This window comes from Vulpes lagopus, chromosome 18, assembly GCF_018345385.1.
Source record: "Vulpes lagopus strain Blue_001 chromosome 18, ASM1834538v1, whole genome shotgun sequence".
NCBI classification, from domain to species: Eukaryota; Metazoa; Chordata; class Mammalia; order Carnivora; family Canidae; genus Vulpes; species Vulpes lagopus.
Genome location: NC_054841.1, coordinates 23,062,286 through 23,082,079, shown reverse-complemented (window position 1 = coordinate 23,082,079; position 19,794 = coordinate 23,062,286). Strand labels below are relative to the sequence as shown.

General features: G+C 41.2%; 1 protein-coding gene across 4 annotated transcripts in view; it reads left to right on the top strand.

The window, feature by feature from the left end:
* PHF20 (PHD finger protein 20) overlaps positions 1-19,794 on the top strand; it is a 149,203-nt gene that overhangs the window by 54,969 nt on the left and 74,440 nt on the right. For 2 of the 4 annotated variants that reach the window (XM_041732614.1, XM_041732611.1), the window contains exons 2-4: positions 8,706-8,775; positions 12,100-12,271; positions 13,893-13,977. In XM_041732614.1, the coding sequence (XP_041588548.1) occupies positions 8,706-8,775; positions 12,100-12,271; positions 13,893-13,977 (327 nt within the window). The remainder of the gene's footprint in view (positions 1-8,705; positions 8,776-12,099; positions 12,272-13,892; positions 13,978-19,794) is intronic. The other 2 variants (XM_041732612.1, XM_041732613.1) reach the window with 1 other exon arrangement.

The window sequence follows — 19,794 nt, the reverse complement described above, 5'->3', positions numbered from 1 at the left end:
TGTATAATAGGTATGGAATCCACAAAGGTTCTTGTGCAGGTCTCTGCATGGAGTTACAGTTTCCTTTCTCACCTTCAGTTTTTTGTACTACTTTGTCTTGTTTTGTGCCTCCCTTCCTCTGTACCTATGCTGATTTACTCATGTTGCACCCTCTTTCAGAAATCCTCTCCAGCCTCACTGCCTCCTTGATCACCTGCCTCTTCATCTTTCAGAATTGAAATCAAGTGTCTCCTCTTCACTAGCATTGTCTTGAGCCCCCTCTTCCCCAGCTTCTTCTTCGGCCTCTTCATTTCCCCTTGGCCCTAGAACTGATCTTTTGCTCCTCTACCCTACCTCACCTTAAGTTGTCTTCTGTTGTTGCACCTGTGATACTTTATTATCACTATTTGGGTGTATAGACACACATTTATTCCCCTGAGGATTCTGCAGTGACTACAAGACAGATTCCATTAGAGGTTTCTGTAGTTTCTTAGGGAAGCAGGCCATAAACATAAACAAGTAAATGGAGAAACAAAGGAAATAATTATGGACTGGGTTAAATGCTGTGAAGGAAACAAACGGAAAGCTGACATAGACTGAAAGGAGATGGGGGCTATTTGAGATATTGTAGGCAGGGATTCTCAGGCTGTAGTAGGGTAAGGCTATTGCCTAGGAAGAATGGGCAGGGAGAAATTCAAGTAAAAGGAGCAGACTGGGTATGGAAAGGTATGTGGTATGTCTGAGGAAATGAAAGGCCCAGTGTGTGTTATAACATAGAGTCTGTCTTCTTTTGCCAGCTGCTCTGATCACATATCTTTATAGATTTGGCCCTGTATTTCCAAACTCTGGCACATTCCAGAGTAGGAATCAGAAAATGTCTGTTGAATTGATGAATTAATTTCTTTTCTTTTCTTTTCTTTTCTTTTCTTTTCTTTTCTTTTCTTTTCTTTTCTTTTCTTTTCTTTCTTTCTTTCTTTCTTTCTTTCTTTCTTTCTTTCTCTTTCTTTCTTTCTTTCTCTTTCTTTCTTCTTTCTTTCTTTCTTTCTTTCTTTCTTCTTTCTTTCTTCTTTTCTTTTCTCTTTTCCTTTCCTTCCCTTCTTTTCTTTTCTTTTCTTTTCCTTTTTTCTTTTCTTCTTTCTGCCCATTCTCTTTGTCCCTTTATGTTTGATTGGCTGCACTGACCTTCTGTGGCTTCTTGGTTGGCTTAGTGAACAGTTATACCCCTTGCTTAAAATAATGTCACCATAGTAACCTAATTTACTGTGAAGTTTAGGTTATCTGCCCTTTCTAAGTTGAATTTTGGAAAAATACAAGTTTTCAGTACTTTTTGACCCTTGGAAGAAAGCTTTTTTGTATTTATTTATTTGAGCATTGGGGGAGAGAGAGAGAGGGAGGAGAGGGAGGCAGAGAGAGAGAGAGAAAATGAATGGGGGGAGAGTCAGAGGGAAAGGGAGAGGCAGATTCCATGTCTAGTAGGTAGCACAGTGGGGAGCTCCATCCCAGGACCATGGGGTCATGACCTGAGCCAAAGGTGGACACTTAACAGTCTGAGCCACCCAGGCACCCCTGTAACTGATTTAATTTTGTTATGGTGTTGTGGTCAGTTCCCTCCAATTTGACAATTCTTTTTCTTTTTTTAAGGACCTATTTATTTATTAGAGAGAGAGAAAGTGAAAGAGAGAGAGAGAGAGAGAGAGCACAAGCTGGAGAAAGGGTAGAGAGAGAGAGACAGACAGACAGAATCTCAAGCAGACTCTGCTGAGTGCAGAGCCCAGCATGGGGCTCTACCTCATGACCCTGAGATCATGACCGGAGCCAAAACCAATAGTAGGACACTCACCTGACTGAGATACTCAGGCACACCCAATTTGACAATTGTTGTATGGGGATCTTTTTGTCTTTTTGGCATTTGCAACATGGATATCATTGGTTTATTTTGATGATTGACCTCGGTTTGTGTGTTTATTCCTATTGCTGTTTTGTGGCTCTAGGTATTCATAATCCAATCTTTTTTAAAAGTACATTGAGGGTGCCTGGGTGGCTCAGTTGATTGAACATCTGACTCTTTATTTCTGCTCAGGTTATGATCTCAGGGTCACGGGATCGAGTTCCATGATGGGCTCCTCGATTGGTGCAGAGTTTGCTAGGGATTCTCTCTCTCCCCCTCTACTCCCTCCTAACTTGTGTGTGCATTTGCATGCACATACTCTGTGTGTGTGTCTCTCTCTCTTAAATAAGTAAACAAAATCTTTTTTTTAAAATACATTTGGAGGCACTTGGCTGGCTCAATTGGTGGAACATGTGACTCCAATCAGGGTTGTGAGTTCAAGCCCTGCATTGGGTATGGAGATTGCTTAAAAATAAAATCTTTTAAAAAGTATATTTGGTGGGCAGCCAGGGTGGTTCAGCGGTGAACTTCAGCCCAGGGCGTGATTCCCCCAGGGATCCGGGATTGAGTCCCGAGTCGGGCTCCCTGCATGGAGCCTGCTTCTCCCTCTGCTTCTCCCTCCGCCTGTGTCTCTGCCTCTCTCTCTGTCTCTCTCTCTGTGTCTCATGAGTAAATAGATAAAATCTTAAAAAAAAAAATAGTACATTTGGTGAACATTTATTGAATGCCTATACATTCAATATGCAGAGCACTCTGAAGGAAATTCAGACATTTGGCAAACACCTCTCTTCATCTTTTAAGGTTCAGCCCAAGTGCTAAGTCTTCTTTAAAGCTGCTTTCCTAACCTTCCAGTACCTGATGAAAAAGTTTGGACTACCATTCATTTACTGCCTCTGAGGAAGGTGAGCAGAAGTAGTAGTTTTGGCTAATTTAAGGAAGAGACTAGGAGTTGAGTGGTAAGAAATGCACTTTAAGAACAGAAGGGTTCAGGGACGCCTGGGTGGCTCAGTCAGTTAAATGGCCGACTCTTTTTTTTTTTTTTTTAATTTATTTATGATAGTCAGAGAGAGAGAGAGAGAGAGAGGCAGAGACACAGGCAGAGAGAGAAGCAGGCTCCATGCACCGAGAGCCCGATGTGGGACTCGATCCCGGATCTCCAGGATCGCGCCTTGGGCCAAAGGCAGGCGCCAAACCGCTGCACCACCCAGGGATCCCAAATGGCCGACTCTTGATTTTTGCTCAGGTCATGATCTCAGGGTTCTGTGACCTAGCTTCTCGGCAGACTTTGCACTCAGTGCAGAGTCTGCTTTTCCTTCTCCTTCCCCCTCTATTCCCCCACCACTTGGCCATGTACACTCTCTCTTTCTCTCTCTCTCTCTCAAATAAATAATCAAAATCTTAGAGAGAGAGAGAGAGAGAGAGAGAAGAGTCCAGAGTACCTGGCTGACTCAGTTGGTGGAGTATGCAGCTCTTGATTTCAGAATTGTGACTTTGAGCCCCACATTGCATATAGAGATTACATAAAAATAAAACATCTTTCCAAAGATAAAAAGAAAAAGAAGTGTCCACTCCACTCAGGTGCTTTAGAAAGGAGGTAGGGGAGAGCATGCAGAAATTCAGGCTCTACCCTAGGCATGCCATAGGAAATACTGTTTTTTCCTTCTGTCTGGTTCTAGTTTTGGAATGTAGTAGGCTAGATAATTCTAGGCCTGTTACTCATTTACTCTTTTTCTTCTAGAGATCAAGAATTTTCTTGGTCTTTTTGTAGAGGGGGATGACAAGTTCCAAGGAACCCACCATACTTCTCTTTGGGCCTTTGCCACCCTAGAAGCCCTGATGTTTGGTGATTTATTTGTTTTGTTTTTATCTTTTTAAAAATGTTTTATTTATTTATTTGAGAGAGAGAGAGAGAGAGAGAGAGAGAGCATGCAAGCAGGAGAAACAGCAAAGGAAGAAGGAGAAGTGGGCTCCCTGCTGAGTAGGAAGCCCGATCCTGAGATCATGACCTGAGCTGAAGGCAGGTGCTTAACCGACTGAGCTACCCAGGCACCCCTGGTCATCTATTTTGTAACTCCAGGACCTAGCCACTTGTCTCAGAATATAAATTTATAGGGTGCCTGGGTGGCTCAGTCTGTTGAGCATCTGACTCTTGGTTTAGGCTCAAGTTGTGATCTCAGGGTCGTGAGATCAAGTGCAGAATCTCTTTTTGCCCATCCCCAACACATTCTTTCTCTCTCAAATAAATAAATCTTTAAAAAAGGAAAAAGTATAAATTAGCAATGTTTGTTGTCTAATGGAATCAAGAGGGAGTAGTTTCTGCACCGTAAAATGCTTAGTGTCTAGTGTTTGTATTTGCCATTTACAAATCCTGTTTGTAGGGACACCTGGGTAGTTCAGGTGTTGATTAAACATCTGCCTTCGGCTCTGGTCATGTTGGTCCTGGGATCAAGCCCCACATTGGGCACCTTGCTCAGTGGGGAGCTGGCTTCTCCCTCTTCTCTCTGCCTGTGCTCTCTCTTGCTATCTCTGATACTACCTCTTTCTCTCTCTCTCTCTCTCTCAAATAAATAAATATCTTAAAATACAAAAATCCTGTTATGAGTTGAGTTTTAAATGTTTGTATTGTCTTGAACTCTTCTTCAATTTTTAAAAAAGATTTAATTTATTCATGAGAGACAGAGAGGGAGGGAGGGAGGGACACAGGCAGAGGGAGAAGCAGGCTCCCCGCAAGGAGCCCAATGTAGGACTCAATCCTGGACCCCAGGATCATGCCCTGAGTCAAAGGCAGACGCTCAACCACTGAGCCACCCAGGCGTCCCAAACTCTTTTCTTCAAAGGAAAACTATTGAACATTTGAATTGTATCTAATGATCCATTTAAACTCTCTTATTTAGGCAAAGTTAATTCAAGAAGAGGTAGAAAACATGACCAGATTAGTAACATAGAAGTAATGGAAAATGTAGGTAATTATCTTGAAAAGTTCTTAGAGTAGTCAGTTTAATAGAAAATGAAGTCAAGCTTTCTAGTACTTTCTATGAGGTAAGCATAGCCTAATGCTGAAACTTGGCAGGAAGGATATAATATGAGGAAATTTAGACAAATCCTACTTATAAAAGAGCCACAGAACTTGTCAGTTAAATAGTAAGACACCAAACAGGCACTTATTAAATGAATGGCACACACAACCGAATATGACATATTTTAGCAGAGTAATGATAGCTTAAACTTAGGAAATCTGCTATTTCATTATTTTCAGAGAGTAAAAGAGAAAAGCTGTATAATCTTCTTGACAAAGGCTGAAAGGTCTTACAATTTATTCTCTCCCATCCAAGTATTAACCAGGCCCGACCCTGCTTAGCTTCTGCGATCAGATGAGATCGGGCGTGTTTAGGGTGGTATGGCCGTAGACAATTTATTCTCAATCCTTGGTAAGTAGGTGAAAAACTTCTTTTTTCTTTTTTTTAATTTAATTTATTTATGATAGTCACACACACACACACACACACACACACAGAGAGAGAGAGAGAGAGAGAGAGGCAGAGACATAGGCAGAGAGAGAAGCAAGCTCCATGCACCGGGAGCCCGATGTGGGATTCGATCCCGGGTCTCCAGGATCGCATCCTGGGCCAAAGGCAGGCGCCAAACCGCTGCGCCACCCAGGGATCCCTGGTGAAAACTTCTAATTAAAGGCATTAATTAGAAAATTTGACAGACTTCACACTTAATGATGAGACAGTGGAGACATTTTCATTAAAGAGAAGGATGCTGACTATCTGCTAATTTTCAACATCATCTTAGAAGCACTAGTCAATGTAACACAAGAAAAAGAAAGGGCAGGTATCAGTATTGAAAGTGAGATAATATAGTCATAACTTGAATATGATAATGATAGCCCACCTGGGAAATGCAAGGGAATTAGTTGATAATCCATTGGCTAGAGTTTAAATAGGTTCAAAAATCCAGTGTAACAAGATTTATTTATTTATTTTTAGAGATTTTATTTATTTATTCATGAGAGACAAAGAGAGAGGGGCAGAGACACAGGCAGAGAGAGAAGCAGGCTCCTCTTGAATATAGGGAGCCTGATGCGGGACTCGGTCCTGGGCCTCCAGGATCATGCCCTGGGCTGAAGGCAGCGCTGAACCGCTGAGCCACCTGGGCTGCCCTGTAACAAAATTTATAATGAGAATGATTGCTTCCATTTCTTTATCCTTTACCTGTTCTGTCCTATATAGATAACCACTTTTATTAGTTTTTATCCATCCTACTAGTGTTTCTTTTTTTAACTACAAACAAAAACAAATTACATATTCTTATTTTTCTTTTTTGTAATGAGAAAGGAATCATAAGATATGTATTACTCTATAGCATGCTTTTTTAAAACTTAACATGCCTTGGAAATCTTCTGTATCAATTCATAGAGTATGCTCTCTCTCTCTCTCTCTCTCTTTTACAGATTTATTTATTTTAGAGAGGGGTGAAGAGGCAGAAAGAGTCTTGAGCAGACTATGCTGAACATGGAGCCCGATGTGCAGCTCCATCTCACATTCCTGAGATGATGGCTTGAGCCAAAACCAAGAGTCAGCTGCTCAACCAACTGAGCCACTCAGGCATCTCTCTCTCTCTGTCTCTCTCTTTCATAGCTTTATAATATTCTATTTTGTGGGTGTGCTAAGCAGCATATAAATCCTGAAACCATGAAGCTGTTGGTTGATAATTTGTTTATTACATGCTTCTCAGAACTTTTAATTTATAAGTATTTATTTTTGGGACGCCTGGGTGGCTCAACAGTTAAGCGTCTGCCTTCAGCTCAGAGCGTGATCCTGGAGTCCCGGGATCGAGTCCCACATCGGGTTCCCTGCGTGGAACCTGCTTCTCCCTCTGCCTATGTCTCTGCCTCTCTTTGTGTCTCTCATGAATAAATAAATAAATAAAATCTTTAAAAATATATATAATTATTTATTTTTGGGGTTTCTTTAAAAAAATTTTTTTTATTGGAGTTCAATTTGCCAACATATAGGATAACACCCAGTGCTCATCCCATCAAGTGCCCCCCTCAGTGTCCGTCACCCAGTCACCCTCACCCCCCGCCCACCTCCCTTTCCACCACCCCTTGTTCATTTCCCAGAGTTAGGAGTCTCTCATGTTGTCTCCCTTTCTGATATTCCCCGGATGTCTGATTCTTAATCTCAGCTCTGTTCTTCATCTCTGGGTCATGAGTTCAGGCCTTGCCAAAAAAAGAAATGTATTTATCTTTACTTTAAAAAAGTATTATGTGACTAAATCCTTGTAAAAATTGAAACTACAGGGGCACCTGGGTGGCTCACTTGGTTACGTGTCTGACTCTTGATTTTGGCTAAGGTGCTAATCTTGGGGTTGTGGAATATAGCCCTGTGTCCGTCTCTGCGCTCAGAGTGGATTCTGCTTGTCCCTCTCCCTCTGCTCCTCCTCCTGCTTGCACTCTCAAAAAATAAGTAAAATCTTTAAAAAAAAAATAAAGAAAAATTAAAACTATAGGCAAAGGTCTCCTGGCCATTTCTAGTACCCCTTCCCCTCCCTAGAGCTTACTTTTGTTATCAGTTTGGGATTTGATATCTGTTCCTTTCTGTCTAATATTTCCTTTAGAAATGTGACTCCCAGGTACAGTGTAGTTTGGAAACTAGAATCTCATCATTCGGGCTTAGTTACATATTGAACCTGAAAACTTTTTCTCCCTTTTTCTGGCTTTATAGATTTCATTCACAATTCCTCTTTTGTTAACCTGGGGCATCTTTTCCAGCACCCCTAATGGTTGTCCAAATATTTAGGTTGTACCAGATAAAATTATTGTTTTTCTGTGGTAAAAAGTAGTTATTGGTGGTTTTATTGTTTTTCTGTGGTAAAAAGTAGTTATTGGTGGTTTTATGTGGTTTCACCTAATAGTTTTTTTTTTTTTTTAAGATTTTATTTATTGATTGATGAGAGACAGAGCGAGAGAAAGAGGCAGAGACACAGGCAGAGGGAGAAGCAGGCTCCACGCAGGGAGCCCAATGTGGGACTCAATCCTGGGTCTCCAGGATCACGCCGCTGGCTGAATGTGGCGCCAAACCTCTGAGCCATGGGGGCTGCCCTCACCTAATAGTTTAAAAACTTAATTTGTTTACATGTCTGATTAAGGGCAGGAGTCTTAAAATCCCTTTCAGAACCTGGAGCTAACTGGGCAGATGAAAGTCACTTAAAGTTCTATTGACTAATAAAGCTGAGCTGTTTTCCAAGGCGCAACTAGTGATTTTGATCCCACCAAGTTTTCTGTCTTCTCTGAAATGCAGTTGGGTTTCCCCATCCTCCATGAGTGCCTTGCATCCTTGTATACCTTAGGAAAGTAGGGAAAACGGTCTTCTCCTTAGGAAACCGTGCATACTTGGTTAACTGTTGGTTAACTGTTGATCCTTCTGGAGAGATTTGTGTAGTCTGCAGATAGTAGGGTGCCTGTGTCCTGTGAAATTATTTGAGCAAGGAAGGGCTTTAGGTTAGCCAAGGGCCTAGAGGTCCTTCTTCAGACTCCTGAGTGTATGCATTATTAGAGTTGCTAGTCTAGGAATTTGGAGTTGATTCTGTGGATCTGGACTTGCCAGACTTTTAGATGGCACTGACCAGTGCATATTCAAAATAATTTGTGGTTTATCCTGAGACTGCTGACTTTTTATTTTGCCAAATAAGGATATTTAAAATAAATATCTAGTTACATATATTTTTATAGTTAATACATGCTCATGGTACAACATTCAGAACATACAAAAAAGATATACATTGAATAAAATAAGTCTCATACTTCCTCTCCAGTTCCTTAACTATCCAGTTCCCCTCCCACGAGGCAAACCGGGTTGCTTGATCATCCTTCCAGAGATAGCCCACGCATTTAAAAACAGGTACGAATGTATTGGCGCTCTCCCCTCCCCCAAGTAAATGGTAGTGCATTCAGTACCATTTTGCATCTTTAGATGTTGAGGTTTTTTCCCACTTTCCGTAGAGATCTTTTAAAATTGGTACATATAGAGCTGATTTAATTTTTTTAATGGCTCCATAATATTAGTAAGAGTATTAAAAACAGGTACCACTGTTTTAATTGAAAAAGTGTATTTATGCACCAAAAATTTAGAAATAATATGATTTTATATAAAGAAAAGTTCTGCAAGTTGAATAAATTCAGTTCTGTGAAAAATTAATTCCATACATTGGTCCAAAGACTTTGTTTTGAAAACTATTGCTAGAGATAGTAAGTCATTAAAGAAAGGGCTTTTGAATAGAAGTGTATTAGGTCAGAGTTTATTATTTTAGGGAGGCTCGCTAGTCTCTGGTAGACTGAACAAATGAGAGGGCAAGAGGAATATAACTGAGATATCCATGTTCTTCTCCCCATTTTTTTTTAAGATTTTACTTTTATTTTTATTTTTTAAATTTTTATTTATTTATGATAGTCACAGAGAGAGAGGGAGAGAGAGAGGCAGAGACATAGGCAGAGGGAGAAGCAGGCTCCATGCACTGGGAGCCTGATGTGGGATTCGATCCCGGGTCTCCAGTATCGCGCCCTGGGGCCAAAGGCAGGCGCCAAACCGCTGTGCCACCCAGGGATCCCTTAAGATTTTATTTTTAAGTGATCTCTACACTCAGTGTAGGGCGCAAATTCACAACCCCAAGATCAAGAGTCTCATGTGCCAGCAACTGAGCCAGCCAGGTGCCCCCCCCCCCGCCCCCCGCCGTTTTATAGAGATAATTAGGTTTAGGGAATCCTTTTGTCTCCTACTATTGTATTTCATGGTTCATCAGATTGTACAGTTAGCTGGTCTGCTGTCAGGATATAGCTTATGTTTGTAGCAGTTGTATGTCAGTTGTATTGGAGTAGGGACTAGTTTCAGGACTGTTTATTCCTTCCGTTATGTTTTTTGGGCACTTCACGTATGTATAGTACCATTCAGAATTTTGAAAAGCATACCCTGTCAGTTTTGTGTGAGAAATACCCACACAAAGTGATAGGGCCTGAACTTATAAAGTGACTGAAACTAGAGGGGGTAGCTGGAGTCTAAGAGCGTTGAGATTGAAGAATTGACCAGATATGTGACCTTTGGGAAGAATAGGGAGAGCAGAATTCATTTGCTCAACATTTATTGAATGCTCAGTATCTGCAACCTGTTGTGATAGGTTAAACGGCAAACAAACTGCCTTAGAGGTTAATAGTGTAGGACTGGAGAGGATAGAATGTAGAGACACAAGGAAGCAGGCCTGTTTATTTAGGTAACACATGTTTATTAGGACATTGGGGTACTAGGTGCTTGATGTAATAAGAAAGGCTGGAAATGATACAAATCCAGGTTGTAGGGAGAAAATATATGTAGAATCTGAACTTTCTCCATCTAGAATAGCAATCTGATTAATATAAGTGTATTTAAGAGAACAATTGCAAACAATAGTTATTTTTCTTTATTTTTACCATTTGTTTATTTTGCAATGAGCAATATAGTAATATGGTTAAAAAATAAAGAACATTAGGGATCCCTGGGTGGTGCAGCGGTTTGGCGCCTGCCTTTGGCCCAGGGCGCGATCCTGGAGACCCAGGATCGAATCCCACATTGGGCTCCCGGTGCATGGAGCCTGCTTCTCCCTCTGCCTGTGTCTCTGCCTCTCTCTCTCTGTGTGTGTGTGTGTGTGTGTGTGTGTGTGTGACTATCATTAAAAAAAAAAAAAAAAGAAAGAAAGAACATTAAAATGTATACTACAAAAAGAAGTCTCCCTCCCACTTTCACCCCTTCTCTCCCCTCCCCAGTTCTCCTCTTGTGTCAGTTAGGTTTTAAAGCTGGAAACAGAAACCACTCTGGGTACTTTAACCACAAAAGGATTTAACACAAGAAATTGAGTATTTTCAAAATTGTTGGAAGGTTTGGAAGACTGGGACTCCGGTTGCTATCCTTAAGTATCGATTTGAAGGACCCATCACTGAAGCTGTGTTCCGGAGGTTGGGAAGTCACTACTGCCAGTGCCACTGCTACCCTCAACACTTGCTTAATACTAAGGAAGACAGTAATTAGACATTAGATCCTTGCTTCTGCAGATCAGTACATCAGTATTACCAGAGAGCTTGCTTGTTTAAAGCTCTAAGGCTCTAGCTCCACCTGGTAAATCAGAATCTGCATTTTAACAAGATCCTCTGATGATCTGCATTATGTTAAAGTTTGAGAGGCCCTGCCCAGGAGCTCTGGATTTGGCCACTACAGTTGCCTCTAAACCTGTCGAGTCTTCATGACCTTGATTGCCAGTTGATTAGGGAGTCAGAGAAATGTAGTTGTTGGTTTTTCCAATTCTTGGTCTGGAAGGAGGGTAAACTGTTGAACTGTTGACTTGACCATACTTCTATAAGTAACCATTGTTAGATTCTTGTGTAAGATATTTTAATGCATATTTAAGCATATATAAACATACTTTTCATCTTTTTTTTTTTTTTTAAAGATTTATTTGTTTGAGAGAGAGAGAGACAGCATGAGGGGGGGGGGTGGGCAGAGGGAGAAGCAGACTCTCACTGAGCAAGGAGCCCAGTGTGGGGTTTGATCCCAGGACCCCAAGATCATGACCTGAGCCGAAGTCAGGTGTTTCACTCAGATACCCCTACTTTTTCATCTTTTAAAAAATAAACAATAGCTTACCATACACAATGTTCTGTACCTTGCTGTTTTCATTTAATAGTTTATCTTGAGAGAGCTTTCCATATCATGACATAGAACCATTTTGTTTTTTTTTTAACAGCTGTATGGTATTCTATATGGATTGTAACATTCTTAAATTGAGGCTATCTAATACAGTCTGGGTTGCATGGTCATTCTAATTTATTGGCACATATAAAATATAATCTAGTTAAATGTTTGCTTCCTGCTCCCTTTGTGCTCTGGTCTGTGTGTATGTCATCTGGTTTAATTAACTTGCACTATAACTGAGTTTCTGGGTATCCTTCTTCTACATGACAGAACTCAGGCTCTGAAAAGTCAGATTAATAATTCATAAACTAATGAATGTCCAGGTTGGGATTTGGACCTCAAGTCTGTTAGCCTCCATAACTTGCAATTTGATGCAATTACAGAGTCTCTAAATGGTAGGCTTTATTTAGTACTTTGGTAATGCAGTCCTTTGGGAAGAGGTTTGGCAGGGTACTATTTTGGATATTTTGAGTAGATATTAAAGGCGTTTAACTTTTTTTTCTGACTCAGGTATCCAGCTCACATAGAAGACATTGACTACGAAGAAGGAAAAGTACTCATCCATTTCAAGCGTTGGAATCATCGTTATGATGAGTGGTTTTGCTGGGACAGTCCTTATTTACGTCCTTTAGAGAAAATACAGCTGAGGAAAGAGGGCTTACATGAAGATGAAGGATCTTCTGTGAGTATCAAATCTGTAATGAGCTGGGTCAGCCGTTGAGTACTTTATGTTCCAGCCTTTGATGTTCAGTGTGAAAGTCAGTAGCAGCTGGGGACCAATCCTTATTTAGGCCTGTAGTTACAACCCTGAGATTTCCATGGCACCTGGGCTCTTGAAGAATCTCATTTGTCATCTGTCTGTATGATGTGATTGACATGACAGCTCATAAACTAACTTGACTGAAAAGCATTGAAGATGAATGGGGACCTTATCTCTTTCTTTCAAACCACTGTATCCCTTTGGATCATTTATTAAACTTATTTGTTGTCTGGCCATTTATTAAGCAGTCATTCCATGTAGAGCCTCATATCAAGTCTTATATAAACTTAAAAAAAAATGTTATTTGGGACGCGTGGGTGACTCAGCGGTTGAGTGCCTGCTTTCCTCAGGGCGTGATCCTGGAGTCTTGGGATCGAGTCCCACATCGGGCTCCCTGCATGGAGCCTGCTTTTCCCTCTGCCTGTCTCTGCCCCTCCCTCTTTCTCTCTCTCTCTCTGTCTCTCACGAATAAATAAATAAAAACTTTAAAAAAGTTATGTATTTTTTGAGAGAGAGAGCGGGTGCACAGGTGTAAGCATGGGGAGGGGTACAGGGAAAAGGAGAAGCGAAGCAGACTCCCTGCTGATCCAGCGGGGGGCTGGATTCCAGGATCCTGAGATTATGACTAGCCAAAGGCAGACGCTTAACCAATTGAGCCACTCAGGCACTCCCCTTTATAAACTCTGGAGTAGTACCTGGCTGGCTTAGTTGGTAGAGTGTGTGACTCTTGATCTTGTGGTCGTGAGTTCGAGCCCCACATTGGGTGTGGAGTCTACCTTAAAAAGAAAAAAACTCTTGAAAATCTTGGAATTGGACTATATTCCTTTTTCTAAATTTCATTGCTGTGCCTGGAGCTTTTACTGATTTCAGAATGAAGAATTAAGTATTATTTTTGAGTTTTTTAAACAGGCATGGAGACATCTGTAGAAATTCTGCTGCCTTTGGATCTGACTCAGTCCTGGATTCTGTTTTTCATTTGAATCCTGGCCAGGAAACTTGAACTCTTGCTGTCTGTGTGTGTCATTCCTTCCCCACCCCTGCCCCCATTTAATATTGTTTCCTGTTGTCCAATTTGTTTGCTCATATTCATTCTATAAACTGTATCAGTGCAAACTGTGTGCTGGGAAAATGGTATGAAATATTAAAGGTGAATGGGTGCTTCCTTTGGCAACAGACCCTTTAAATATGTGGGGTGGCATTAGGTGGCATGAATGCGGTTTCCCTTAAGCTGCGGTAGCTCCCCTCCTTCCAACTCATATAGTGGGTGTTCCTAGTGGTCTTGGGCTCAGGGTCAGTGTTGGAGGTATCATCAGTGCTGTGCTATGCCTGGCCAGACCTAGGACAGGAAAAGTCTTGTTTTCCAGCCCTTTTGGTTTTTCTACAGTTTTGAGCAGCAGAAAACATCTTCCTCCATCCCAGTAGCTATCTCCATCTCCCACTATTGTCAACCTAGCCTCTCTCACAGAATCTGGTACTATATGCGTCCTATGAAATTGGATTAGTAACAGGTCTTTTTTTTTTTTGTTTTTTTAATGCCTTTTAGGAATTTCAAATAAACGAACAGGTCCTTGCTTGCTGGTCTGATTGTCGTTTTTACCCAGCCAAAGTCACTGCTGTAAACAAGGACGGTAAGGCATTTGAGTTGTAATTGTTTTTATTCATGACTTAGGGGGAAGTTTGTAATATTAGAGTCTGATAGTATATTTTCAGCATGTAATTATTGCCTAGGAATTCTCTCTCAGGTTAATCTCTATGTGAGGAATTAGGAAGAAATTATAAATGGAGAGAAAGCTGGGTTAAAAAGGGGAATTTTGATTATCTTCTAAATTTTCATAATAGTTTTCTATAAAATAGTTATGGTTCATCCATAATAGTCACTGTGCTAGTAAGTGTGAGTTTCTTGTCCAGGAGTTACTAATATAATTGATGATTTGTACCTAGAAATGAACATTAATAAACATTTCTTAATATGATTTGTGGGGGGTGCCTGGCTGGCTCAGTCGGTCGAGCATGTGACTCTGGATCTCCAGGTCATGAATTCAAGCCCTGCATTGGGTATGGAGCCTATTTAAAAAATGCCTTGTGGATGCAGTGTGATTGAGGATGATCTGTAATATCAAAGTTGCTAGTTGAAATTGGATCCCTGGGATTTAGAGCACTGAGTTGGGATGCCTTTGCCAGAGTTTAGAACCTGTGAGGAGTCAAGACTGGGAACATGACCCAAAGAGTCTCATTTTGCTAGTACAAAGGCAAAAGAAGGATTAAGATAATATGGTCAGCATCCTGACACTGAGAGAATAGACTCTGGGTCTGAGTGATACCTTTTTATGGGCATTTCCTATCAGGATATTTATGATATGTCCATGATCTCTCCAGTGAATGTTTAGGCTAGTCATACCTTTTAGTACTGCTGTTAGTGGTGACTATAAGGTCACATTGACTTTTTATTTGGTGAGGTTATTTTGGTATTCATTCAGCACTCTGTTAAATGCTGGACCTGGGGCTGACCAAACTGTCTGAGAATGGATTGAAATGGTCAAAAATGAACGTATGTTTGCATATGGCAGAACTTTCTGTTCCTCTTTTGCTACATTCACCCCATCCCAAAGCCCCTAGCTGTTAGGCCAGTGTGGTTTAACCCCGCTAATAAAATGTAGGTTATCCTGAGCACATTCCTGTTGCCTCAGGCTTCCAAAGCAAGGTTGTATCTTTTAAGGTGTCTAAGCAGTTACTGATACTCCAGTTCCTGGTTGATTAAGTCTTTTTGGATACTCTCTCTCTTTTTTTTTTTTTTAATTTAATTTGTTTTTTTTTTAATTAATTTTTATTGGTGTTCAATTTACCAACATACAGAAAAACACCCAGTGCTCATCCCTTCAAGTGTCCCCCTCAGTGCCTGTCACCCATTCCCCTCCAACACCCGCCCTCCTCCCCTTCCACCACCCCTAGTTCGTTTCCCCGAGTTAGGAGTCTCTATGTTCTGTCTCCCTTCCTGATATTTCCCAACATTGCTTTTCCCTTCCTTTATATTCCCTTTCACTATTATTTATATTCCCCAAATGAACGAGAACATACACTGTTTGTCCTTCTCCGATTGACTTATTTCACTCAGCATAATACCCTCCAGTTCCATCCACGTTGAAGCAAATGGTGGGTATTTGTCGTTTCTAATTGCTGAGTAATATTCCATTGTATACATAAACCACATCTTCTTTATCCATTCATCTTTCGATGGACACCGAGGCTCTTCCACAGTTTGGCTATTGTGGCCATTGCTGATAGAAACATCGGGGTGCAGGTGTCCCGACGTTTCATTGCATCTGAATCTTTGGGGTAAATCCCCAACAGTGCAATTGCTGGGTCGTAGGGCAGGTCTATTTTTAACTCTTTGAGGAACCTCCACACAGTTTTCCAGAGTGGCTACACCAGTTCACATTCCCACCAACAGTGTAAGAGGGTTGGATACTCTCTTATTTCCATGAATTTCTTTTATAAGCTTGTGTTCACAATATAATCCTGTTACTACTTTTCATATGTATCACTTTAGCCTAAAAACATATTTTAGCTTATATGTTAGTTTAATAACATGTAACATGCCTTTTTTAGTAAATGAATAGTTTACTTTTTCAGGGTCTTATTTTCAAGATTAATAATTTTTTCTGCTCTTACTGGATTTAAATCATAGGATATGAAATGTAGGTGTTTTATATCTTCATAGAAAGTCTATTAGGTTGATTTATGCTGATCAATCATATTTTTGTCCTGTATAATATCTGCTGGAGGTGTGCTTCCTTGGAGAAATGGCTGGCCCTTAGATCAGATAAAAGTTATGGGTAGTAACTCTGTAGATAAAGGAAGTTGTAGAAAGGAAGCAGTATTTCTCTTTTGATCCTGTGATGTCCTGGAGTCATATGGAAGATAGAAAGGAGGCCATGGGGGTTGGATGAGGAAGTGGCAAAGGAGAAAATGCAGATTGTGGAAGAGGTTTGAGGAACCTTGGGAGCAGTCTCGCAGAGGGGTAGGGTGCTGTCTTGGTGGAGGCAGTAGAGGCTTAGGAGTCTACTGTTTGCATTTAATATCTGCAGAGCCCAAAGCTGGGCATCATGGATTTAAAGGGGGGGAAAAAAAGAGAGAAGACTATTTCAAGGCAGTATGAAATAGGTGTTGCTATAGAGTCGCCAGGAGGAGGCAGTACAGGAACAGAAGGGTGCAGATAAATCATAATGGGAGGAGAGAGGGACCCCTGTCTGCAGTTACTGTTTTGTGTGTGTGTGTGTGTGTGTGTGTGTGTGTGTGTATGTGGATGGGTCTGGAATTTTTTGAAATAATCATTTAAGTACTAAAAGTCATTGGCCACCTTATTGGCCATAGTTAAGATTTTTAAATGTCTTTTATTTTTTATTTTTTTAAAGGATTTTATTTATTTATTCGTGAGAGACACAGAGAGAAAGAGAGGCAGAGACACAGGCAGAGGGAGAAGCAGGCTCCATGCAGAGAGCCTGACGTGGGACTCGATCCCAGGTCTCCAGGATCACACCCTGGGCTGAAGGCGGCGCTAAACCGCTGAGCCACCTCGGCTGCCCTTAAATGTCTTTTAAACCGGGGGCAACCAGAGATTTGCAAGTTGTTTTAAAACATATTTTCAGGGCAGCCCTGGTGGTTCAGTGATTGAGTCCCACATGAGGTTTCTTGCAGGGAGCCTGCTTCTCCTTCTGCCTATGTCTCTGCCTCCTCTCTGTGTCTCTCATGAATAAATAAATATAATGTTTAAAAAATATTTTTTTTTCCTCCATGAGCTAAAATGATCAGAGGGAGAGTCTTCATATAATGATTATCCCTAAAATAGTCATTTGCCACCCTAATAATATTGGTTTTGTAATCTGAATTCTGTCCAGTGAATTTTAGTTAACTGAAGGACATTGAGTATGAGTGGAGATTTCTACCAGAACCAGTTTTCCTTAGAGTTCTTGGGTCTGAAGTCCTAACTGGTCTTGAGACCAATTGGAAGGGAGAGGAGAGGAAAGGGGAGGGGAAATCCTGAAAGTTAGTGGAATTGGCTGGGTAGTATTATTGCCACATTTTGGATTGTGAAGGAAAGCTAACCTTTATGAGATCTCAGATGTGTGCCTGATTTTGAAATAATGACTTTTAGGTGCTGCCTTTGGGTTAGATTTTATCCATGGGAGCTGGTGGACAGTTTCTAGTTCTAGTATGTTTCTAGTATGATTCTAGTAATTGCAGGATGGAGAAAGACAATGCTGGGTTCTGTTTTTCACTCTTTGCCTGGTATTTTCTACTCTGCCTCCATTTCATCTGCAGCAGAAGCCACCACAGCCTAATGGCACTGTGAGGAAAAGCTCTGCTGGCAAGGTACCCCCTTTATTTCCTATAAAAGTCATTCTGTGTTGTTGGTTCTGCTAGGAGAAGCTGGGCATACAATGAAGTCACACCCTATAGATTAATCTTTGGAAGACTTGGGGTCACTTTCTTGCCACTCCTAACCTTCTTGTTGGTTTTCCTGAGGCTGAGTATTGAGGCTGCTGGGGCTGGGAGTCTGGCATAGTTGAAACATACCTAAAAGGCAACTTTAGAGTTTCTTAAAGGAGTAATTAAGCACTTGGAAACTGGGGAGGACAGTGCAATGTTATTTAGCCCTTTTCACCTGCAGTAGTTCTTTGGCAGTGACAGTCAAGCATCATTGCATGTGAAGGCAGCCACCCATGGTTAGCCTTGTTAGCCCCTCCATCTGTGCTGGTGTAAAGGATGGGATTCTGCTTCCAGGAAATCTTTGTTCAGAAGCCATCTCTAGTGAGTTGACCTCAGCTCTTTGCTGGGGCTGCTCAGCTCTCCTTTGTTACACTGGAGATGGCAGAGCCACTTTTGTGTCAGGGCATTGTGTCCCCAGTCATGGGCCTCACTGCTCTCCACGACGTTCTCTGGGGGAAACAGAAAGTAGGTTTGCATTTTCAACAAAATGAGGAATTGTTCCTTCCTGTTGATCTGTGATTCTTTAACTCAAGTAAACAGGCGAATCAGGTCCCTCTTCCTTGAAATTATTCATATTCTTTAAGTCACGTGTCCCCTGTTCCCTTAGTTCAATCTTCAGTCCAGTGCCTAAAGTCTGCATTCATAACAGGAGATTCTATAGAAATGATCTTATTTCTAGAGTCTCTTGTTGAAGCAGTTACTATTTTTTGTCTTCTTCATGCTGTAACTGATCCTACATTTGAAATGTGGGGACTGTGTGAACAGCTTTGCACAGAAATAAAAGGAAGATTAGGCCTACACATGCAGGTGCTAGCTTTGCTCTTACCTTCTATGTGGGGAAGGAAGGGAGAGGGAGAAGCAGATTCCTCACTGAGCAGGGAGCCTGGGACTCCAGGTTCATGACCTGAGCCTAAGGGGAGATGCTTAACCAACTGAGCCATCCAAGCACCCCAGGAAGACATTCTTTCAGTTGTATAGGAACCATTAAAATAGATGTGAGGCCTCTCAGAAATAGGCCTGGGCCACCATTGTCCATGGGATGTGTTTTTTTTTCCTTCTGATTTATTGAAGCCCAAGTTAGGCTGTGTACATGATCAAGGGAGAAAGTTTTGAGATGATCCCTTATGACCTTGGAAGTAAAAAGGGTCAGGGCCAGGATATTGCTTTCTTAAGGACAGTGATCCCTTAGTACCTTTGGCCATAATGTGAGTCATTTCAGAGTGGCCTTTGATGCTCTGGTCTGTGGTTTGGACTTTAGGCTGAGGGACTTGGGGAATAGGCAGTTTGGGGTGGTGGAAGAAGAATTGGTCAGAGGTCAGCAGAGAGGCTTAGCTTCTAATCCCAACTCTGCTTAGCTCTTTATGGAACTCAGGGCACAGCCCTTCATTTAAGGCCTCCTTTTTGAGCCTGCCATCAGGAGTAAGCTTTAAAATTTACCACAAATAGCTGAAAATGTCCTTGTGGGTGTTTGAAATGTATATAAAAATAGACAGTTTTCATTTTGATATAATTGGAGCTTTCTTTCTTGGTAAGATAGTTGAAGGGGTATAGGCTGACTGGCACACTTGATATTTAAGATTTAATGAGAGTTGATTCTTAATGCCCCCATCCTCAGGCTGGCCAGAACCATGTCATGGTTGCTTGAAAAGGGTATGTTTAGAGGTCCATAGTATTGCTTATCATTGTTTCTTTGCTTGCCAGTGCCCTTACAATAGAGACAGAAAGATAGGATCCCAGGCCTTTGTTGTAAGAACTCATCAGTTATTGCTGAGTGGCTTTATGTAGAATCCTTTATCATAGCCTGATGTCTAATTGCTTGTTTTAACCAATCAAGCATCACTATATATCCTTGTGTCTAGTTTACTAGCCACTTTGTTCTGTGCTGGTGACACTTGTGACAGATAATCAACTTTATTTTGTAATTACCACATGTAAAGTTCAATAGGTAATTACTAATT